Here is a 23,580-nt window from a genome sequence, read left to right on the forward strand (position 1 = left end):
TTTCATTAAAATTCATTACGTTCATAAAATTCATTAAAATTCATTAAGGCTCATTAAGATTCTTCAAGATTAATTAAAATTCATAAAAATTCGTAAAATATATTTTATTGTTATATAACAATAAAATTAATTTTATGAATTTTAATAAATCTTAATGAATTTTACGAATCTTTATGAATCTTAATGAGTTTTTTTATTTTAATAATTTTTAATCTTGAAGAATCTTAATAAATTTTAATGAAATGGGGTCAATGGAGAGAGATTTTCAGTAAATATTTTAATAAAATATTTCCATCACAGGGCAGAAGGCCGCATTCCGTATGAAATTATTTGGCGCATGCGCACTAACCTATCTACAAGTTTCGTACAAAAATTGGATATATACGTCTGACAGACATGAGTTAGCAGTCTAGTATATTATATAGAAGTCTGTGGAAGTAACTGAAGATAATGGTTGTAATGACTGTATATATCAGTTAGAAATAGCTTTGTCATCGTATCTCACGATTTCTCGACTTTATCAAGTTGTGACCACAGGATAAAGTCCACAGGCCATTCGCTTAACTTTTCAGTCAATCTCGAGTGTTCCGACAGTCTGGTTTACGGCTGCGCTACAACGTAGCATCTTTTTCGTATTTCCTTTGCCATATTTTTCCACCTACTACACCTAGACAAGTCTCACGACCTGTTCGTGCGTCCTAATTGCATTCAACAAGATTTTGCATTTTGATCAACGATCTCAGAACCATGAAGAACGCAAACGTCTACGTGATCGGTGTCGGGATGACCAAGTTTGAGAAGCCCGGCAAACGGGATAACTTCGACTACCCGCAGATGGCTAAGGAGGCGGTGAGCAAAGCTCTCCAGGACGCGCGAGTTCCTTACAGCAGCGTGCAAGCTTGCTGCGTCGGGTACGTCTATGGCGACTCCACCTGCGGTCAAAGAGCGATCTATGGGATCGGACTCAGTGGATGTCCCATTTATAATGTCAATAACAACTGTTCCACCGGATCCACCGCTCTCCACCTCGCCAAGCAGATCATCGAAAGTGGAAACGCGGATTGTGTGTTGGCATTAGGCTTTGAGAAGATGGAACGTGGCTCTTTGACACCAAAATACATGGATCGTACAAATCCTATGGATAAGCATGTCGAGCTGATGGCAGATATTGCTGGTAAGTGATAAAATGACAAAGTGCAAGATAGCATGTCTGTTTTTTTATAACTGTAATTTCTTAATTGTCTTGTAACATTTCTGTCTTTCTTCCACCAAGTGTCAAATATGTATCTATTTCATTTTAACTTTAAACAAGTAATTTAATGCAGCTATAAGAAACAGATCAGTATATAGGAGGAAAATTGACAGTTTAAGGAAAAAATCAATATATCAATATGTATTATATAGAAGTCTGTGGAAGTAACTGAAGATGACGGTTGTAATATGATTGTATATATCAGTTAAAAATAGCTTTGTCATCATATCTCATGATTTCTCGACTTTTTATCAAGTTGTGTATTTTATTATCAATATATTAAATAGCATTTTATCTCGATATAACAATATATCAAATAGCTAAATACTGATTCACAGACCAGAGACATTAAATACACATGAAAACAGACTTATATATGTATCTATTTTTTTCTTTTTAATTAATGATTCTATTATTTAATGTTATTATGCCTTTAGCTTTCTCTAAAGACTATAAAGACTCTAAAGACTGGCATACTGTTTTCTTTTTCTAGTATCCTTTCTGTATCAACTATTCCTTATTTTTTTTTCCAATCTCAATTCCTAATGGTTTCTTCCTATTCCATTTTATGTTTCTTGGAAATAATTCCAAAGTACTCTTTAAAAAAATCAGATTACATCCAAACAGGTTTGAACATATCTTTATGTCATGATAGCAGATAAACCAAAACTAAATGTGTATATTCAAAAAATACTGGTTATATAATCATTGAATAATTATCATCTCTAAGATTGACATTTAACCAATAGTTAAAGTTATAAGTTATAACCAATAGTTAAGGTTGTAAAAATAGCCCTAATTAAGGTGTTTTTTTAAATAGCATATTTAGAATATTTTTATGATATTAAATGTTCATTTAATTGTGTTTCTAACATTAGCCTATAATATAGGGTGATTCAAGAATGTAATACTATTTAGAATTTCTTGGGATTTTTCTGTAAAAAGAATTTAAAACATACATTACCTAAAGAAATTATGAATATTTTAATTCAATAATTTTTTGGCTATCTCCTACAATACACTTAATTATTCCTTAATATACTTAATTATTCCTCACTTGCTTATTTACTTCTCACTTGATTACAGGTATTACTGAGAGCCCTATGACTGCTCAAATGTTTGGTAATGCTGGCATCGAGCATATGAAGAAATATGGCACAAAACCTGAGCACTTTGCAAAGATCGCCTACAAGAATCATTTACACTCCACGAACAATCCATATTCCCAGTTTCAAGATAAGTACAGCTTGGAACAGATTCTGAGCTCCCCAAAAGTATTTGGGCCGCTGACAAAACTCCAGTGCTGCCCGACTTCTGATGGCGCGGCGGCTGTCATTTTAGCTAACGAACAGTTCGTCCGACAACATCATTTGGAGTCGCAAGCCGTTGCGATCTTGGCGATGGAGATGTCCACTGACTTACCCTCAACATTCAACTCTCGCTCGAGCATGAATATCGTCGGGTAAAAAAAAACAATTTGAATACTTTGATGTAACAAATCAATAGTCTATCGATTCAATTGTGATATAGCATAATAAGAATAGTCCGAAGATTAGTTGTCATTTTAAATTTCCATGGATTTTAATGCAATCTAGAAAAAGAGTTTTAAAGAAATTTATATTACCTGTAAGAAACATTATATATTTTTCAAATCAATAATCGACTTTTAAACTATCCTATACATGTAATATATGCACGTAACAGTTACGTTCAATAGATAAAGTAAGTAGTTCAATAGATTTAGTAAGTATTATACTACCAGCAACTTTTAAACTATTGTATAATTTTCTGCTAAACAATACTACTAATATACGCTTTTCAAAATATGTTTGTACTAGGCGGTGGTAATTTTCCCTAGCATATTAAAAATGTGCTGGAAAAAAGTGTTCTAATGTCTGTTATTCAGAAGTAAATCTTACCACAGTGGTGAAACCGCTAGTAGCAAAATGTTAAGTGTTTATGAATCCACTTTGTCTGCTGAATGTAACTATTATTTCTCATTTAATTGTACTTGATCATTTATATAACTACATTTGCATACACGTGCATTTACTTCACAGATACGACATGACAAAGAATGCAGCTGAGAAGGTCTTCTCGATGAGCAGATACAGACCGACCGACGTCGATGTAGTAGAATTGCATGACTGCTTTTCTGTAAATGAGCTGATCTCGTACGAGGCCTTGGGGCTCTGTCCAGTTGGACAGGGTGGCAAACTGGTGGATTCCGGGAACAATACATATGGCGGTAAGTACGTAGTGAATCCCAGCGGTGGTCTTATCTCGAAAGGGCACCCTCTGGGTGCCACCGGACTGGCGCAATGCGCCGAACTTTGCTGGCAGCTTCGTGGACAGGCCGGCAGAAGGCAGGTGCCGGGTGCGAAATTGGCGTTGCAGCACAACATAGGCTTGGGCGGCGCCGTGGTTGTCGCTCTCTATCGCTTGGGCTTCCCGAATCACGGGATAGTGAGGAATAACGTGAATATACATGTGAGTCCGGAAGTATTCCAAGCACATATGCTATTCAAAACATTGGAGATCGCGATGCAAGAGGACGAGGATAATTTGATCGAGAAAATGCGCGGTGTTTACGGTTTCAAAGTCATAAACGGCCCGGGAGGCGCTGAAGGTTTCTGGATCGTAGACGCTAAGGAGGGAAAAGGGAAGGTTGAATACAACGGGAAAACCAAACCCGATGTTACGTTCACGATCAGTGACACCGATATGGTGGATTTCATTTCTGGGAAGTTGAACCCACAGAAAGCCTTCTTCCAAGGGAAGGTAAAGATCCAAGGGAACATGGGGCTCGCCATGAAGCTGCCGGATCTGCAACGACGCGCTGCCAAGAAGATTGAACTGCTGCGCTCGAGACTGTAAGATACACCAAATTTAAAATTTTCTGATGAAATCCTACAGCGCGTAGTCATCAATATGTTATCATTCGAAAACATATGAAACATTTTACATAACTGCGAAAATATCTTGAGTATAAAAATGATAAAGCCTTATCTTTCGCGTATACACTTCTTTGTCCGTTTGATTATTAAATTAAACACCGTCATATGTATTTGTACATGTAATCTTCATATTTGAAAATATCGAATTCCTGATAAAATTTTGGTCGGAGAGAGCAAATAAACGTTCGGTGAAATTGGACTTATAAAAGACCAATATAACACATCCTTAACATTTACTAGGTATATCATATTGGGTTTTTTTTATCACATCGTGCCGATGCGAGTAACTCGAATATTCTAGTTACTGTTCTATCAGTAAATAAGTTATTACTCCGGTCTGTGTACAACGTATGTTCACGGAAACAATTTTCAACGAATGGTAAATATAACAATTTCCATACATGATATTCGCATACGGTACGAATATTCTATACGTTCAAATGCAGTATGTGAATTCAGTACCACATGCACACGAGTAATACTCAGAGAAAGAGAGTACAGGCATACATGATTTAAAATTCGGTTAAACATTCTCATCTCGTATTATATTTTCAAAGTGCACGTCGCGTGCGTATCTTTGTAAAGTATTACGTTGCAATTTACACAAGTCTGTAATCTTAAACTATACGGTATCCCAGTATAATTACACAGAGTGTATTCTTTCGAAATTCTTTGTACCAAAGGAAGCAACTTTTTCCTTTAACAAAATTATTTTAGAACAATAGTTTTTAAATGAAACCTATTTAACATCAACAAATTATCTAACTAAAGATTTTACTATGCAATTGTGCTGCAATATATAGATTTATCATTATTTTAAATAGATTTATTTTATATATATTTATTTGTATGCATTTCTCTAACATTTGTTGTAAATGTGAAATCGGCAAGGCTGTAAACACAGTAATATGAAAGGTTACAATAGCACTGTTCTTTTTAGCTATACTATTAAACTAATGCAATAAGTTAGAGCGAGAGAAAGTATATTTGTTTCACTTTAACTTATTGCATTAGTTCAGCAGCTAAAAAGAACAGATCAAAAATTAAAATTGTTTCTTTTGCTATAAAGAATCTTCTGGCACACTTTGTGTGTGATTACTCTGAAACACACTGTACAGTTTTAAACTTAACAACTGTTTGCCTAAAAATTATTCTACACGAACGTAAAGATAGATAAAGAAAATACTTTCAAGTGTACAACTTACAAGTGTCCTATTAAGATAGAATAATAAAACGATAAATTTGCTACGTAAACAACTCGAGTGAAGTGAATCATGAATATTGGATGGTCTACCGACAGTGCAAAATGACAATGCCATTTAACAGCGGCTCGTTATTCAGCTGTGGTAAATAGCAAAGATATTGTAGTGTCTAATGAAAAAAATATTGTAAGTGTTCTAATCGAGTCATTTAATACACGCGTAATCAGCCGCATTTTTTTATAATTATGTTAACACGTTTTGGCGATCAAAATGAAGATACGTCTGTCACTGGCTGCATTTTGTAAATTTCTAATATGTCGCTTATATATTTTACTATATTATTCTTGAACCAACCGTGTATCGTTACGAACAGTAAAATATAATTGCATTATCGCTCCCTGAGATGAAATTATATATACATTGTCATATTACAAATACAGTTATATAAATTAATCATAAACAGTACATATAAATCATGTTTCTACTCATTATCTATTATTCCAAATAGACTAACTTCTTGGTGGACACTGCGCGTGAAAAATGATTTCAAGCATAGAATTCTTCCGTTGATTAGTTAGATATTTCGCTCGAAACGGTGATAATTGATTTAGTTGTATATATATAAAATATTATAGAAAAGCATGAAATTTATTGAAATTTACGATAACTAAAAAAATAACACCTTAATCAATTTCAAGGTATAGATATATGCGAAGAGATATACAAAGAAATATACACATACAACAGTCGTGTTTTAAACAATATTATAGCGTTATATATTTGTGATAAGAAGTTGTTTTCGAAAAATCTCAAAAAATCTTGCTTTTCAACGAGAGCATTCTATAATTGTTAAGAATGATTATCATTATAATTTCAAGAAGATACGGAGTAGTTTCTTTTTATAAGTAAAAATTATGGGATTTTATATAAAAGTTTTATATTTTAGATATAAAATCACAAAGAGAAGTGGGTTATATATATAGATAAATATATAAAATCTAGTTTTATACTTTTATGTACACGTGTGGAAATACAAATTCCACGTTTTACAAATACAGAGATTCTATCAAAGCCTTCGAAGCATTCCGCTAGAATATTCAGCGAGAGACAAATCCCACTGCAATGTGTTTCGACTATATTAAAACGATTAGTAGACATATATGACCACACGCATGAAAATATTGAGGTATCGCTACGTTGTATTTCCAATTTACACGGAAGCTTTGGAACTATTGTCTTCCCGTTCTCTCGCCTGAGCAAGAAACGATAACTCCCGACGATCAAGCACTGTTTATCAATGAAAAAATTGCTATCAAATAAATGTGTTAATCTATTGTATACTATCTATTGTTTATAATTTTATACCGTATAAAAGGGATCGGTGCAATGTTCAAAGTGGTGTTGTATGTTAATAAAAGTCTGCGAAAAGCAATCAGCTGCGTTTCGAGTCGATCTTCCCACCGTCAAACTCCAAATTAGCCTCCGACTTAGTTTACGAATTTTTCGTAAAGAATCATCAGCTCCCTTCACTCTTATTTCGATCTTTCCACTGTCAAGTTCCGAATTCATCTCTCACGAATTTCTTCTAAAGAACCATCAGCTCCCTTCATCTCCGAGTCGATTGTTCCACCGTCAAATTCCAGACTCATCTCTCACAACGGATTCGCCAATTTGTCCAGTCATGCACACAATCGCTCGGCCACTGTCTAAATCGTTCCCAAAAATGCTCCTCGAAGAGGAAGGTCGGCCGCGATGATAGTGGCATCAACGCGCGCTCGAAGTCAAGTCATTTCTAGGATAGACTCGCTGGGCCCGTTGTGACGAGACCGCCAGCGCGAACACACGCGTCGCATTCACGCACACCCGCAGTTTTGCGCGTGTAGCGCGCTTCCTCTATATTTATAGCTAAAGATAAATATACATCTTGGCGTAAGTCCAATCGCTCGTATATCCACACGCAGTTCGGCTACGGGAAACGGACAAACCCCGTAATAGCAGCTGTGTCAGTGCTATTAGTGACGTCGCGTACGACGTAGGTAGGAATCGCCAGAGCGGATTGCGAACGTGTGAATAGAGAAAAAATGCGCCGGGAGTGCAAGTAGAAGAGACGCGTGAATTATCTCTCTCACTTTCGAACTCTCCCGGATTCTTCCTTAGTCGAGAGCTCGAAAAGTCACCCTTTTCGAATACGCGAGTGCCGTTTGATTACGAGATGCGACCGCTCAGGATAGAAGAGACTCCGTGCGCCGCGACGAGCGCCCGTTTCTGACCGACCGGCGTCTAGGATAAATTTAATTCACGCCGAGCCGCTGCATTTGGGTTAATACCGGGTGCCGATCGAGTGAGTAGAGCATTGCAACGCGATATTGCGTAAGAGCTTTTCATCGCGATCGATGGACATTGCAATCGAACGGAGAACGCCCGACAATCCGTCGGATCTCGGTCTTGCATGCGTAGAAAATCGAGGAAAAAAGGCGAACACGATGTGGCATTGAAATTTTATAAATAAACTGCCGGTGTGTGTGCTTGGCGCATGATTCTCCAAGTGTCACGGTTTTCTGTCACGGTTGTCGCGCACGCATGTGTTCGCATTGTCCGAAATATGCGGTTGCATCGCTTCGCGGACAGTGCGTTAACTAAGAATTAGAAACGTCTCTTTCGGTTCTCGCGATCCTCTCGCCAGTCATACGTTTCGCCTGTTTTTCCTTGATTGCGACAGACAACGTCGTTACTTTAAAATGCTAATATTGTCGGCAATGTTTTAGAATGTAATTTCAAATGCAAAAGCAATTTCAAAATAAGTAAATTGCGCGCGATTAGTTCAGCTTTTGCGACACGTTCGTCCGTCGTCGCTCCGTTCCGATGCACTTCACTCCCTACTTCGTCTCGTATCACTCCGAGCACAGATAGTATATGAAGTTGCAAATTGAAAGGCGTGATCTTCACGTCCACAGGATGCACTCCATGTATTCGTCCAAAAAAGGCGATCCTCTCTGCCCTTTGGGCTTTCACCCGCAAGTTCGGTGGCCGACGCGTTGTAAACGCTGCTTCAGGTAATTAATCTGAAATTAGGCGAGATTGGATGATAATGCATAAGGTTGATGAACAGATTGATGATCGGTAAGATAATGAAGCAAGACATGCGTTTCGAATAAACCATTACTCCTCAGGGACTACAAAGAGCATGGCGGCAGGAGAAACAGTCTCGGAGACATCACGACTTCGTCTCCCAGCCTCTCGTCGGACTCGACGCGGTAGGTTGGTTCCGTCATCGTAGATTACAAAATGCCCATTACATAACGTACATTTGTTGTCGATGCGTTTCTCGAAATTGGAATCGGAGTCGAAATCGATATCAAAATTGAAATCGATTTTGCTACTCGTGGTCCTCGGTGTATTCTATGACAAACATATGAAACGGATATCGTTAAATAGTTGTATATACACTTAATTCTTATCTCATTTATATAATTTATTTATGTTCTATTTATTAATTTATAAAATTAATTCTATCTATATTCTAACTAATATTTGATTTCACTTCTCTTCCACTTCTTCTATTTCTCTATGTATGTGTATGTGTAAAATATATATCAAAAGTTACAAGGATAATATCTTCTCTACCGGAATATTTATCGAAACATTCGCAAATCAGGCTGTCGAAAATCATTCCTGTGGACTACGTTTTTGAGCCCGCGTGTCGCCATTTCTACAAATGTGTGTTTGACGTTGCGAATTTCCTTTTACCTGAATTGTCGAAAATAGATTGTTAATTCAGTGATCGTGTTGTTTGACAAATATTTGATTCCTGATAGCTTAATCCACGCTCAACACTTTTATTTGATTAGATAAGCACAAAATCTTTCTCTTAAACAACAGAATGACTCTCGATTTGTCGGTAGAAACGGTGCGGTTTCGCGATAGAGACTTTGAAACTGATAAAAGCGGCGACTTAGATGAGATTCAAACCCCACTTGGCAAAGACTCGACATAACCAGAACTCAAGCCTATTAGATGCGGCAAACCGTTACCATTTCTCACGACGAATCGAGGCAGTCATGACTCAACCGCAAGTTATAATTCTTTTCGAATAGTACGAGTCATAATGGCGGATGAGCCAACCGTTTTATTTTCGATGGTATCAATAATAGTCAATTCGATACGGCGCTATAAGGGAAGTTGCGTTTTCGAATATCATAGAAAAATTGATTGTTGTCTCGCAATTGAATTTTGAAGTGGCTCCGAGAGCAAAAGGACGTGGTCTTCCGCTACGAACTTGGCGAAAGATGAAACCAAGAATAATTATTCACAGCCGGCAGCAACGGCTGGTTGGACATCCCTGATGGATCTCTCTACCATAGATACGGATGCGGACGAAAGCCACAAATTAGAGGGTAATCAACGCGAAACATCTATAAAAAAAATAATAAAATCCATATTACAATTTGTAATAATTAATATGAGAAATTCAAAAATATCTTTTTCTCCAGCGATTTTATCTTTTTTTCTTACGTATGTATCTTCTAATAATTTTTTATTGCTTATGTGCTAACGCAGACATTAGGAGGCCAGCGAAGCTGCAGATAAGAAATGTGATAAGCAACAGCAACGAAGGCGCCTCGGAGAACGACGTTGAATTTATAATTCAGGTATCCCTTTCGGCTGTTTAACCCACTAATGCATGGAATGCTCTCTTCTGTTGTCATAATAAACATCACAAACACGTACACACGCATGCAAACGTCTTCCTCATAGGAGACGCCAAAGGGTTGGTTCCAACAGGTCTTGATACGATTTAGTTGTACCACAGACGGTAGAGTAGCGACATTCTCGTTGATAATGGTGTGCGAATTTTCAATTCCACTTTGCGCTCTCATTTTTGTCACACTACTTTAGGTAAGGAAATCACGGCCGGCACCGCCGAAACAGGTGGTCCAGGACGGACTGGACAATGTCACGGTAAAAGGACAGGATGCCGAGGAGGTGAGACCGCCGACACTCTTTCGTTACCTTGAAGTACCTCGAAGGAAACTTTTACGATTAATAACAATTCGTTATGAATATATTAATAACTTACGTACCATGTACGTACTTGTACATAGACCAATCTAATAATGTTGTATATCGTGAATTGCGAAACACTCGCGATATCCCACCAGGACTTTCTTTAAGTGCACTATGTTCATTTCCATGTCAATTAACTCGTTCGATGATTAACTAACCGTATGATCGTCTAATGTTATGTGTCTATCTTTTATATATTTTCTATAATGCAAACGAATGTTTCTCTATGAAGAAATTCCCAGTATTAGCGCATATATATATGCGCTCTCTATATGTTTATTTATTTAATTTATTTAATTATTTATTTATTTATTATTTATTTATTTATTTAATTATTTCTTTATTTGATATATTTAACCCTCTCAGGTCTGACTTGTTTACAACAAAAGAGAAATTTGCGCGCATACGACGACGCACTCATAAAGATATGAATTAAATTACCGATACGAGCGCAGCGCGACTTCAATAATTACGATGAGTTTTCGAATGGTTTTCGAGCATTAAGGCCGAGGGGATTAAACACGATTAAACATGCGAACGAATGCAATCTCAAATCATTAACGATGACATTTGCTCTTCTCGCAGAATGAGATAGAGAAATTGCGGTCTCAGTTGAGTAATATGAAGGCGAGGTGCGAGAAGGCGGAGAAGGAAAAGAGCGAAATACTGATGCGTCGTTTGGCGACTATGGAGACGATGTCGAACAAGACATCGGCGAGTGAAGTGCTGAAGCTGCAGAAGAAGAACGAAGGTATTTCTCGACTCGAAATATCGCCGTTTCTTTGCACTCAACGCCCACGTGTGTTTCAGTACTTGCACAAGAGAAGAACGTGTTGCTGGCGAGAATAAAAGATCTGGAAAAAGAAGCGAGTGTTAAACCACACAGAGGAGAGAGGGATAAAGCGCACGACGACTTGCGATCGAAGTTGAAAGCTGCGGAAAATCTCTGCGAGAACTTAATGGACGAGAACGAGGACATGAAGAAGGAGATCAGACAATTAGAGGAGGAGATCTATGAACTGCAGGATAATTTCAGGTAATATATCTTCAAGGTATATCGCGAAGGGAATTTTTCAATTTAATACGCATGCTATACTTTGTAGTTTCTTAGACATTTGCACAATCTACAATCTTGGATCGTTACTAACTGAGCGAAGTACGACTCGCTATTCTATGAGATTTTCTGTAATTAAATGATTCTGTCAGATATCACTTTAACATCGTATGTCACATCTTCATCGAGATCGGTATCTCTGTTCCTTTTAATAGATGCTACATTTTGGTCTCTGAATAAAAAGAATCTCTCTACGTCCAGAAATTTTGTTTGAAAACTTCACTTTTGAAATTAAGAATTTATATACCGGTGATGCCGCGCCTCGAATAAAAAGATCCAAATTTTTTTGCAAAATGAGCTATATATGGATTGTTGCAGGACAACTATTTGGACGGGAGACGTATGTGATCCCAACACGACGGCACCCTCGCTTTTCACCAAACATGGAGACCATTTGGGGGTACCTTTGTTTGGTAATCATGAAATCTGTGAATTTTTTGTTATTTTTACGTCTCACGTAATACTTTTCTGGGATCACATCCACTTTTTCGCGAACGTGCCAATCGAAGAAAATCTAAGTAGTGAGCCTAAAAGAATTACGTTTTACATTAAAGTTTTGCAAGAATTAAAAAACTTTGACGAGGGATATCGTACTGCTCTATCATCATAAATTTTATATCAAATCTTTTTAAGCACCTTTATAAGGGACAGAGATATTCAAAATATGACAAACACATTGCATTTAAATACACTACACCGCAGTGCATATCCTATATATGTTGTTTATCATATAATTTTCGCACGTAAGGGATGAACAAGCAGACGAATATACGCGTTTGCGAAAAAGTTTGGAGCAGTCCAACAAAAATTGCCGGATATTGTCGTTCAAACTGAGAAAAGTAGAGCGCAAAGCCGAAGAAGTAGAAAACGAGCGATCCGCTTTGGAAAAAAAGTACGAAGAGGTAAATTTGCACAATATTGAAAAATTATTTTTCTATATATTTATTACTTCTCTAAATTTGATTTTTGTATTTTAGGTAAAGAAAACAGAAGAAGTTCTGCAGAAAGTAAGCAACGCATTCCAGAATAGAACGCAAAAGAAGCCAACGGACCTCACGACGAAAGTGCAACTTAAAAAGATGGTTGACGAGGTGGAGAAAGAAATAGGTTTGCTCGTTAGCCCGTTTTCATTAATCAAGCAAAAATTGAACATTTTATTAATCGATTATTAACATTTCAGAAAACATGCTCGGTATTTTTACTAACATAAAAAATGGACATAATGTGGACATACCAGACATAAAACCGAAGGAAAATAACTTGAAATATGACAAGCTTCTGAAAGAACACGAGTTGCTTAAAGAAAAATTCGAGACTACTGTAAAAGAATTGACCAACGAGAAAGAAAAGAAAAAAGCACAATCGAATGTACAAGTGGAAGACACGAAAAACGTGGATTTACAAAATGGTAAATTCCACTCATTTTTAATTAAAATTTAAAATTTAATTAAAATTAAAAATTAAAATTTTTAATTAAAATTTACATAAGAGAAAGATGATCGAATTTATGCAATCTCGAAATTCTATTACAGTGAAAAGAAAACTGGAGGAAGAACTTGCTTTACAGGAAACTGAGAGAAAAGCATGGGAGAAAGAAAAATTAGCGCTTTCAGATGAAAAGGATAAATTGAAATCTAAACTTTTATCGCTATCTGCTGAGAAATTGAGAGTTTACAATGAGGTTGTACAACTAAAGAAAGACCTCGGTAAAACTTGAGTCTCATTTTTAGTCTAATCTTGCTCGGATCTTTAATAGCTTAATGAACTTTAAATATTTTTATTCTATATACACTCAATATATAAAAAGAATCGATTATATGTAAAAAGATTTTTGTTGAAATACAGAAACGGCTAAGACGTCGGGAAAAGATACAGCAATGATGCAGACAACAATAAACGAATTGAACGAAAAGCTCTCTCAAGAAGAAGAAAAATGTAAAAGACTACAGGATGATTTGTCATCATACACCGAGAGAGAATCAAAACTCACACAATCAATGACATCTGTAAGTACACATGTATCCTCCTTTTAATACCTGATGTGTCTCGTTCTCCTGTTGGATTTGTTCTTTAATTCTGTTAATATTTCGACCGAAATAGGTTGAACAAACAAAATCCAAGCTCGACGTTGAGGTGAAACGTTTAAAGAAGGAATTGGAGAACACAAAATCCTCCACGTCAACAAAAATTATGGACTTAACCGCTGAAGTTACAAAATTCAAGCAGGAAAGTGCAAAATTAACATCGCAGCTTGACAATGAAAAAGAAGCGAAAGAAGCTGAAATAGCAGCTCTCAATAAGAAGATAACTTCCTTGGAAAAGTCTGGACAGAACACAAAACGCTTGAACGAGATGAAGCAGACATACAATGAGAAAATCTTGAGTGAAGTATCATTGTTTGGAAGAATAATATTAATTTAAGACAGTGCCTGGAATTAATTAAAAATTATCTCAAAAGTGCAAATAATTCCGAGCACTGATCTAAGATAAAACAGATACTTATACTGAATGGTCTTGTCATGGTATTTTGAATTTTATTATAAGATAATAAAATTTATTATAACGCGATAAAATTTTCAGATCTCGAGAATGAGATAAAGAAACATGAACAAAAACATGAGACTTTAACAGAAAAGTATCAAGAGCTTAGCAGCTCAAAGCTACAACTTGAAAGGGAAAATGAATCTCTGAATAGGTAAACAGCAATTCGACACTAACAGTGTGAGGAGTAAGAATTCACTACCAACAATATTAAATATCTCGTGTGACCTCTTTCATTTAATCTTACGTTTCATTCTAGCGAATGTTCGAAGCGTAAGAAGGATTTAAATAATATTCAAGCGGAACTCGAAGAACTGCGTAATTCGATAAGAGCAAAAGAGAGCGAATGGCGATTGGAGAAAACTTCTTTCGAAGTGCGTAAATCCCCCATATAGTGATTTTTTATCATAGTTAAATTTTCATTTAAAATTTTATTTTTTCAATTTACAATTCTAGAGCCAGATTCGCGAGAGCCAATTGCCAAACAAACTTATTATAACCGAACTGAACAATGAAATCAATACGTTCAAGAAGGAAAATGCCACTCTACTTGAACGATTGGAAGATACGAAGAAAATAGTAAGCATGCAACATAGAATTCCGTTGATTCTTCTATAATTTATTTCGAAATTTGCATGAATAACTCTTTCATAGTCTCTGAACTTATTAAAAGTTTGCCTTCGAATTAAAAAGAAAATTATCAATTCACAGAATGACGATTTGTCTGCAAAATTAAAAGATTACGAAGCGGTCTCTAAAATTCATCAAGTGTTGATACCCGACACGACAGCGCTGGAATCAGAAATTCAAAAATTAAAGAACGCCCTGACGAATACGGAGAAAGCCAAGAAGACAGACTTGGCGCAATGTAAAATGCGCTACGAGCACAGAATCACAGCGATTAACGACGAAATTCAAGCGATCCAGAGCCAATTGTCGCGTTACAAACGAGAACGTGATACTTACAAACACATGTTGGAAGGTGCGCAAAAAACAATAGGAGAGCTAAAGTCTACGAGACAAGGCAGGCTATCCAGTGCATCTTCTGGAAAGTCGGACGAGGTTCGTGAATGAATTAATAAAATCCCGCACTGAAATCTCATTTTTAATAAGATTACGTAACTATTTTCAGATATTTTAATCGAGAATATTAATAATATTAATCATATTATTTATATATTATGTATTCTTTATCGTTAGATGATAAAAATATTCTGTTATTAGGATGAAGAATCATCAAGTAAAAATATATTAGTACTAGAAAAACAGATCACTTCTATGGAAGATGAGCTTTCCGAAATAAAGCTTGAAGCTTCTAGACTGAAAGCCGAATTGGTTTCGGAAAAATCTGCTAGTCACGTTAAGGTCTCCGAGTTGCAATCTCGAATCAATGAGGTATAATTGCAAATCATAAATTTTCAAATAATAATTTCTAAAAATATTTCTCTCCATTAATTAATCTTCTTTACGGTTGCAGTTGGAGGAAGAACGATTGCTGACCAGCGGTCGTTCAAAAATTCCTGGATTAAAGGTGCGAATGGAATTAGCTTGGCAAAAAGAGAGACAAGAACATCAAAGATTACTTCAGGAAACAGCAACGTTAGCGAGGGATTTGAGGCAAACGTTATTCGAGGTATTACTTAGCAATTTAACGTGCGTTAAATGGAACGATATAGTCGATTCAAATACTTTAAGTTTCCACAAATGTTATTCTTACAGATAGAAAGAGAGCGCAGTAAAGAACGACTTGAAAATAAGAGGAGACAAGATCAGTTGAAGAAAGTATTCGATGAAGAAAAAGAAGAAAATAAGAAGAAATTATCGGAGGTGATTAAAATTAGATATTGCTGAGCTAGACATTTGCATGATCTGAAAATATTAGTAATATATAATTCTCACTTTCTCGATTGTGATCGATTCTAGTTGCAATGCGATTTACTCGAGCTGAGAGACGCACACGCGAAATTAAGAACAAGCAACGAGAAAATGAGACGCGAAAAGGAGCGACATGAGAAGGAGAGGCAGGAACTCAAAGATGTGATATTGAACAAATGTAAATTGGAGCAAACCGAGCTGCGAAACATCAACATTCTTATGCAACAGGTTGAAGATCTACTACAACTCTTCCCCGAATTAACTGACTCTATAGCGGAGAATGGAACGACTGACGTTTACACGCCAACCCCGCCGAGACGATTGAAGGTGTGAAAAGCAGAAAGTTTACTTCATGCTCTAATAATTTCAATGTATAATAATCTTAATACAATCTGTAGGGACCAAAATCAAGAGAGTCGTCACCAATGTTGGAAACAAAGAGTGACGTAAAAGGTATTCGTATAAAAATTTACTAGCTCAAATTTTTCGGACAAATAATTTACAAAATATACTCGTATTTACAGTTACCCCTATACTCGGAGAAAGGACAGAGAAATTAGAATACACCATTAGAAAATTAATGGACGTAGCAAAGGAACTTAAGGAGTCGAAGAAAGTGACGGACGAAGCGAACGCAACACGACTGAAGAAGATGGGAAAGAGGTAAGTTTCGCAACTTACGTGATTTGATTTCTTGCCAAATGTCGAGAACATGAAGAATGTCACATTGTCGCTGTAATCTAGATCGACGTCGGTTGAAAGCGATCCAGGAAAAGGAGTAGTTTTGAATCGCAGTAAACCGCGTTTAAAGAGGAAGAGTCTCTCTTTGGAACAAACAACGTCTGGGCGTCAAGAGGTGAGTGTGCAATTCATAGAATTGCGTCTGCATGAACTTTGAGATGAGGCCAATTTCTGAGTTTGTGACGATAATCGCGACTTTTTACATGAATATAGTCTCCAGCTATTTGGGGCACGGACAGCAACATGTCGAGCATGCAATCGTTGGAGGGATCGGAAGCAGGATCTCGCGGAGTTAGTCGACAGAGGGATTCCAGTGTAGACAGGTATCGTATTCGTAATATTAGTAAATAAATTCACGATGAAATTAACAATTTTTTCGTTCAGCCGTCTCTCCGGAGGGTCGACAAAGAGCGAAATGTTAGAGCGCGATAGAAAGTACGGCAAAGGTATAATACGAAAATTAACGCACAAATTGACGAAATCGTCCAGCGTCGATGACCCAAACATGACTGACTATTCCCTTCAGGCAAGAAGAAATTTTAATATTCCGAAGTATTTCTATTGTAACATCTTCATTAATATGGCTGAACGTTGCAGACGTCCGGTTCTGAGACCAGCATTAATGAAAGCACTAAATTGGAGAAGAAGAATCTAAAGAAGAAATTAACAGCAATGTTCAAGAGAGGTTCGAGAAGCAGCAGGTATCTTGAAATAAATTATGACTAAATTATTCAATTCAAATGCAAATTTTCAATTAAAAAATTTCAATTCAACTAAAAAGATTTAAATTTAAGTACTAAACAACTTTTTTTAAATTATTCATAAATATATATAAAGAATACAAAGAACAACTCACCAACAATGAAATACGTCATCCGTCAATGATACTGCGATGGTTTTTCAGTCTAGATAAAAAGATTGGATCCGGGAATTCTAGCAGGCCTGCTTCGAGGAACTCCATGACATCGGACTAAAATAATGCCATATCGTCTGCACAATCTCGTTCAGGGACTGCACACTTCAACTGAAGACTTCACTACTATTTTCCAAGAGAGGATAGCATTGCATTCGATGACGCTGCGATGAAAAGGCAGACTGCTCAAATTCGTACTTAAACACCATGATGCATCGAGTTCAATTCTCACGACAAGTAGAAGCGACACGTGTACGTGTGTGTTCTTGTTGATAACGCGTAATCACGAGGGTTATCCTTAAACCAGAATATCTGTATGGTCATGATGTCCGATAGAGAGTAGATCTCGTGTTGATACATTCGCTTTATGCTATTTTTTACGCGAGTGTGAGTCTACGCGATGGTTCTCGCCGCGGAAATATGCGCCAATCGCGCGAATCGAAAACGACTCGTGTATGATCGTGAATGTGTGCAAACTGTAATGTGCAATACCCACCAAAGATTTTTGGAAAATATAATATTGAAATTTCACTGATTATCTATGAATCATTGGTTTATTTAACATCTTACCAAGTAGCTCTTACTCAAGAAAACGCGCAGTTAATCGCACATCACGTGCTTCAAGAGTAGCACGTGCATGTAGTATTTGACCTTGTCTAACGATCTAACGCATGGTACACGAAGAAAATCTTATAACAAAAGTTACTACAGAATTTGTAACCGAGAAATAGACCGACATTCTGCAATTCACTATATGCTACATATATATTTTAGAAATTGAAATATGCTATTAAAACACTCGCTATGTTTCCAGCAAAATCTACAATGTTTTTCTAAGGAAATTTACTACATTTCTTAACAAGATTTATTGACGGTCTATTCTTAAACTACTAAAAACATAGTAAAATTGAGAAGAATTTATATGAAAACAAACAAACCATAATATCTTCTCCGTGTAAATGTTTCGTTTTCGACAATTTTCGACACTTCGTCCATTTAAAACTCATAAATCCTACTAGAACAATGATAAAGATCGAGAAACTTCGCTATTAGGATTCAAATTCACTTTGAGAATTTGTCGAAGTGTGACGCGTCCACAAGCTGAAGAAATCAGTTTGCGGTTGCGAGCACAAAGAGAAAGAGTCGAATATATCTATATATACAATTACATTACTTCACATATGCGTATTCCGAAGCACCAAGTAAAAAGCAACAATTGAGAATCAACGTCTCGAGCGTTTCTCCTTCTTCGACTTCTTCTTATGCCTGGAACTCTTATGCTCCTTGTGCTTATGCTTTTTCTTCTCCTTCTTCGACGTCTTCACCTTGTCTCGCTCTACCCACTTTCCGCCGAGCCTGGAGTCGTCGCTCGCGCTCTTCGATACAACGACGCTGCGGTATACCGGTTTTGGCAACTGCGTCGTGTCATCGTCGACCTCGACCACGTTTGCCGCGCTGTTCTCATGCTTCAACAACCTCTGCGGTAGCACTGGACCATACATGTCCGGCAATATCGCAGCTTCCGACGTGTCACCGGCTTCGCTGCGATCCACAAGACTGTCATCATTCTGCGATTCATGGACCGCGAGTAAACTGGTCTCTGCGCGTTTGGAAGACGCATTTTCCTCAGGTGAATCGTCCTTGCTGGCGTGTGCTTTCGGCTGCGCCACTAGACTGTCGAGATCCAGCTTCGCGAAGATACCTCGCGGCGGCGACGTATTTCGTTGCACGTTTATCTCCTTCGGATCTTTTCCGATCAAAATCGACTTGACCGCCTCACTGTCGACGTTCTCCTCCGTCTCGCTGTCGGAATCCTCGCTGCTGCTGAGGAAAATCGCCTTGAACAGATCCTTCTTCTCTTCAGATTGTTCCTTGAACGTGTTCGCCGACTCGACAACTTCTTGCTTATTTTCTGCTTCTTGCTCGTGTGTATCCTTAGTCTTTGAACTAGTAGCCGCATGTTCTTCGACGCCTTTTGGGATAGCGCTTTGAATGCCTTTGCCGAAAACTTTCTCGTAAGAAGCCTCGAAGATCTTAAATTTCTCGGAAACGGCTTCCGAGGGTTGATAGATATTAGACGGGATATTGTTAGGGCCGGCTACTTCATCTGTTTCTTCCGTTTTTTTCGACGATTGAGGAACAGGTTCTTCCGTTTGTATCTGAGACACCGTGTCCGTGGCTTTTGTAAACTTAGACGAGCTGCACCAATCTAAGGAATCAAAGATGGAGAATTTCGCTGCCCTCCGCTGCGTCGTAACTTGGGCACAGCCGACTTTCGGCTCGGGGATATTAAATCTCTTACAAACGATGCTCGCCGGTTTCCACTCGCTTCGTTCTCGAGTGAGTTTGCCGAACATCTTCAGCTTGACTGCTTGCTTCTTATCTTTTTCTGGATCCACGTCGTCTATCTTGCAATCGACGCTCTGTACAAACGTATTCGCCATATAATCATTTGACTGCTCAAGCTTGGCAGCTTGCTCGAATTCCGTGCGTTCCTGTTCTCTCTCCCAATCGGTCATGGAGAGCAGTTGAATGCTCTCGAGCTTGCTCGGATCGTCATCCTTCAGGAAAGCGAGGTACTGCTCGAATCGCCTTTGCTTGTCTGGATCGGCTAAGAACAATTTTCTTGTTTCATTTTTGTCCAGGGCGTCATTTCCGCTCGGTTGGTCCGTGCTTGAAGATGTAGACACAAATTCCTTGAAGTCCTCTAGTGTCTTCAGACCCGTGTCATCTTCTTTGGACTCAACGACACTGCCTTTTATGAAGTTTTGGGTGTTCAATTTGTCTAACCACGAACCGGTCGTCGTTGTCTGCTGAGCCTCCAACTTTCGTCTCTCCTCTGTCTGTTGTTTGCCTTGCAGATTTAACGTTTTCGAAATAATGTTAGAAGCGACGGATGAGCTCGGTGGCTTTTTCGAGTGATCGTCTGAGTCTTCCAGAATCCGCGCTCTATCCACAGCGTTCAACTCCCTGCGTTTGCCATTTTGTAACGTGCGCGACGGAGTCGCGATCGGCGGGAAAAACCTACTTTTCCTGACGGTGTGCACCGGTGCGAAGTCCTTCGGCAATTCTGGTGGTTTGAAAACTTTCTTGCTTTCGAGTCTCTCTTTCGCACGGACGAAACCCTCCAGACAGTCGGTGTACGAGCCACTTGAACCATCTTGAGACCATCTCGTCTTCGTCTTGCGCTCAGGACCCAGGGCAAAGTCGTATCGCGACATGTCTTCTCGTTCGTATATGTCTTCGTCGTCGCCCTCAAACGCGCCGACTCCGAATGCTTGACCATGTATTGACAATTTTTTGTTCTTATCTTGAACGCAGAACGCCGGCGTATCGAACAAATTGATGTGACTAGAGAGAACTTTTCGTCTATCCAGGCCTGAGTAGCCGATGCCGAAATAATTGTCCTTTGGTTTGCACCTGAACGGCTCGTAATCGTCGGGAGCGAAAGTAACATCGATGGAGTCATCGTCGGAATCCTCAGAGTTGCTCAGGATCGTTTCATGGTTATCTTGTGCTAACTTCAACTTCTCATTACGTTGCTTCATCCTGCGTTTCTCTCTCTTAGTTAGTCTAGAACCCACACCTTGACCAGGTTTCCAGCCCATTTTCTTCAGCAGGACAATACCAACTGTTTCTCTATTTTAAATAACACAGAATATAGTTTTAATATTTTGAAACTCCTCTCTCTATAATTAATCTAGTTATTTCAATTCATCGGAATTCATTCACTTTTTCATGCAGTATTGTGCGTATATGTATGTTTCTTGAATTATTATTGTAATTAATTATTCTGATTATTCTAATTATTTCTATACTAATTATATATTTGTTTTGATTTTAGTTACAAATATAACACCAATAATAAAAACTTCAAGATGATTGACATAAAAATATCTTTATATTAAAAATTTCACAAGTACATTATTCTAATTATTATTGTAATTAATTATTCTAATTGCACTAATAATTTCTATACACAATAATTATATCTATTTTCACTTTAGTTACAAGTATAACACCAGCGATCAAAGCTTAAAGAAAACTAAGATAAAATCATAAAATTATATTAAATTTCACAGATACTAACTTGACAGGCTTCAGAAGTTCTTTCAAGACTGGAGTACCAGGGATGGGCCCACTATTATCTTGACTTATCCTCTCCCTTTTCTTTCCCTTTTGTCCATGATCAGCGTAATCACTGGTAGCTCGAATTCCTTTCGGAGCAATCCCAAAGAGACCTGTGTCTTCTTCATCCATAAAATCTTCTGGCCGTTGAGTGATGCTGTCTGCCTTGCTGCTCCTGGAAGACTTGAACTGCTGTGGTCTCCAACCATCGCGAGTACCGACGGTGTTGAAGTACCCAGCAGAGAAACCACCAGTGAAGGCTCCGTGAAACCTGCGTCTGCCTTGGGCATCATAGGCATATTGATCCTCGACTGTAACGGGTTTCTTCCGTGGAATATTTTCTGAAAAATACAAGTTACAATGTAGCAAATAATGACGAAACGATACATGACTACATGACAATTCGTATTGGATTATTTATCCACCTTCATCCAAGGGATCAAGAGCCACACCGAATGTCACGTAATTCTCATCCGACGAGTCGGACATTGTTCCAAACTTTCAATATTTAATGCTCAACATGCTGCTACAATCAAATCTTCTCAAATTTTCAAACCGCTGTCAATGTCGAACACTATGCGTTTAAGGTTAGGTACGACGGGAAAGTTCGCAATACACAAAACTTAGCAGACGGTTACGAGTGTGCGATTTATTAATGAATATTCATTCATCGCAATGTTGATCCACATTCATGACAATCAATTGTAGACTTGTTTTCTATAGCTACACTTTCCAAAATATCTTGCACAATCTTTCTGCTTTCTTCGCTCTTCCACAGAGTGTCAGATACATGTAGAGTTGGAAAATAACGCATTAAAAGTTACCTTTTCTCGGTAACAATTTGGTAACAACATTATTTTTATTTATTTTCAAGTAGAACAAATTTCTAAAAAATAACTTAAGGATGTTCTATGTGTTTTTAGACTTTTAAGATGTTTTTAAAATATCTTTTAGAAATTTGTTCTACTTAGCTTAGTAATGGTAACGATAACGTAATTATATTTGTTGGATAATGATAATAAATATAATCATTACTCTTATTGTTACTTCACTGTAAATCTAAATGTGTAATTTTGATTGAAAAACTCTTCTTATATATTTATTGCCGTTAAATCATTTAACACATTTAAACATGTTAAACGACGTGGTTTAAAATGGAAAAAACGTGTAGAAAGAGCTTTAGTCAAATGTGTATTTTTTTAAACGTTTATGCGCGTAAAAATAATACATTTGGTTTTGCAATGTTTGTACACATTGAATGCATGTGTATGCAATGAATAGAAAGAAATCCTAAAAAAGGGCTTCAAAATTTTATGAGAAAAATTGTAACTATTTGTTACTTCTTGAATAACATAACAAATTATTTCTTCAATGAGTAACGAGTAACGCGAGCGCGCACGTGGTAACGTATTATTTTTTAAAAATAATTTTCCCAAATCTACAAATATACATATTAATCGTAAAAAACAAATCTTTCCGATGACACACTGCAAATGTATAAAATTCGTTAGAAGCCGACATATTGAGTGGTTACACTAGTGCGCATTAAGTGCACATTAAAGGCTGATTTATGATGGCCGTAATCCGTTAACTTATATCGGAACCGTAAAAAATTGACCAATCATAGTCGAATTATAGAAAAATAATCGACTGGTTGGTCAATTTTTTACGGTTCCGGCATAAGTTAACGGATTACAGCCATCATAGATCAGCCTTAAGGCTTATTCATAAGGCTGGGACCACTGAACTGGTGCAGTAATGGCTCCTGCACACAGGACACGGTAATGCTTGTC

At 37.5% G+C, this 23,580-nt stretch overlaps 3 protein-coding genes across 5 annotated transcripts; 2 read left to right on the forward strand and 1 right to left on the reverse strand.

Moving 5' to 3' along the window:
* Positions 1–384: 384 nt before the first annotated feature.
* Positions 385–6,843, forward strand: LOC116843334 (non-specific lipid-transfer protein). Its single transcript, XM_032813696.1, has 3 exons — positions 385–1,174; positions 2,339–2,714; positions 3,313–6,843. The coding sequence occupies exons 1-3, from the start codon at positions 748–750 to the stop codon at positions 4,127–4,129; spliced, it is 1,620 nt and encodes a 539-aa protein (XP_032669587.1). The 5' UTR covers positions 385–747; the 3' UTR covers positions 4,130–6,843.
* A 560-nt stretch (positions 6,844–7,403) lies between these two features.
* On the forward strand, positions 7,404–18,197 carry LOC116843328 (uncharacterized protein PFB0765w-like). Of its 3 annotated transcripts, XM_032813682.1 has the most exons (29): positions 7,404–7,752; positions 8,366–8,464; positions 8,582–8,665; positions 9,648–9,805; positions 9,969–10,060; positions 10,308–10,394; positions 11,061–11,226; positions 11,286–11,511; positions 12,338–12,491; positions 12,567–12,696; positions 12,770–12,997; positions 13,122–13,295; positions 13,435–13,595; positions 13,690–13,972; positions 14,170–14,284; positions 14,390–14,504; positions 14,587–14,709; positions 14,842–15,192; positions 15,355–15,525; positions 15,608–15,763; positions 15,850–15,957; positions 16,054–16,332; positions 16,404–16,458; positions 16,530–16,668; positions 16,750–16,861; positions 16,960–17,069; positions 17,131–17,272; positions 17,344–17,447; positions 17,651–17,720. In XM_032813682.1, exons 2-29 carry the CDS (start codon positions 8,367–8,369, stop codon positions 17,718–17,720), a joined length of 4,191 nt encoding a protein of 1,396 aa, XP_032669573.1. In that variant the 5' UTR covers positions 7,404–7,752; position 8,366. The 3 variants fall into 3 exon arrangements, with proteins under 3 accessions (XP_032669573.1, XP_032669574.1, XP_032669572.1); XM_032813683.1 differs by lacking the exon at positions 10,308–10,394; XM_032813681.1 differs by lacking the exon at positions 7,404–7,752 and having other exon boundaries at positions 8,367–8,464; positions 17,651–18,197.
* On the reverse strand, positions 18,195–23,409 carry LOC116843331 (G patch domain-containing protein 1 homolog). The gene is made up of 3 exons (XM_032813690.1): positions 22,213–23,409; positions 21,750–22,128; positions 18,195–21,298 (listed from the first exon to the last, which is right to left on the reverse strand). Exons 1-3 carry the CDS (start codon positions 22,274–22,276, stop codon positions 18,883–18,885), a joined length of 2,859 nt encoding a protein of 952 aa, XP_032669581.1. The 5' UTR covers positions 22,277–23,409; the 3' UTR covers positions 18,195–18,882.
* Positions 23,410–23,580: the final 171 nt, after the last annotated feature.

This window comes from Odontomachus brunneus, unplaced genomic scaffold (assembly GCF_010583005.1).
Source record: "Odontomachus brunneus isolate Ranch 3 - 2012 unplaced genomic scaffold, Obru_v1 Obru_scaffold_031, whole genome shotgun sequence".
In the NCBI taxonomy this organism is placed as follows: domain Eukaryota; kingdom Metazoa; phylum Arthropoda; class Insecta; order Hymenoptera; family Formicidae; genus Odontomachus; species Odontomachus brunneus.

Excerpts from the sequence above, each read along its gene's own strand:
- LOC116843334 (XM_032813696.1), top strand. The coding sequence starts at position 748 with ATGAAGAACGCAAACGTCTACGTGATCGGTGTCGGGATGACCAAGTTT. Across the intron at positions 1,175-2,338 it reads GCTGATGGCAGATATTGCTG|GTATTACTGAGAGCCCTATG; the intron begins GTAAGTGATAAA and ends ACTTGATTACAG. Across the intron at positions 2,715-3,312 it reads TCGAGCATGAATATCGTCGG|ATACGACATGACAAAGAATG; the intron begins GTAAAAAAAAAC and ends TTTACTTCACAG.
- LOC116843328 (XM_032813682.1), top strand. The coding sequence starts at position 8,367 with ATGCACTCCATGTATTCGTCCAAAAAAGGCGATCCTCTCTGCCCTTTG. Across the intron at positions 8,666-9,647 it reads CTCTCGTCGGACTCGACGCG|TGGCTCCGAGAGCAAAAGGA; the intron begins GTAGGTTGGTTC and ends TGAATTTTGAAG. Across the intron at positions 13,973-14,169 it reads ATACAATGAGAAAATCTTGA|ATCTCGAGAATGAGATAAAG; the intron begins GTGAAGTATCAT and ends TAAAATTTTCAG.
- LOC116843331 (XM_032813690.1), bottom strand. The coding sequence starts at position 22,276 with ATGTCCGACTCGTCGGATGAGAATTACGTGACATTCGGTGTGGCTCTT. Across the intron at positions 22,129-22,212 it reads TCTTGATCCCTTGGATGAAG|AAAATATTCCACGGAAGAAA; the intron begins GTGGATAAATAA and ends TGTATTTTTCAG. Across the intron at positions 21,299-21,749 it reads GAACTTCTGAAGCCTGTCAA|AGAAACAGTTGGTATTGTCC; the intron begins GTTAGTATCTGT and ends TATTTAAAATAG.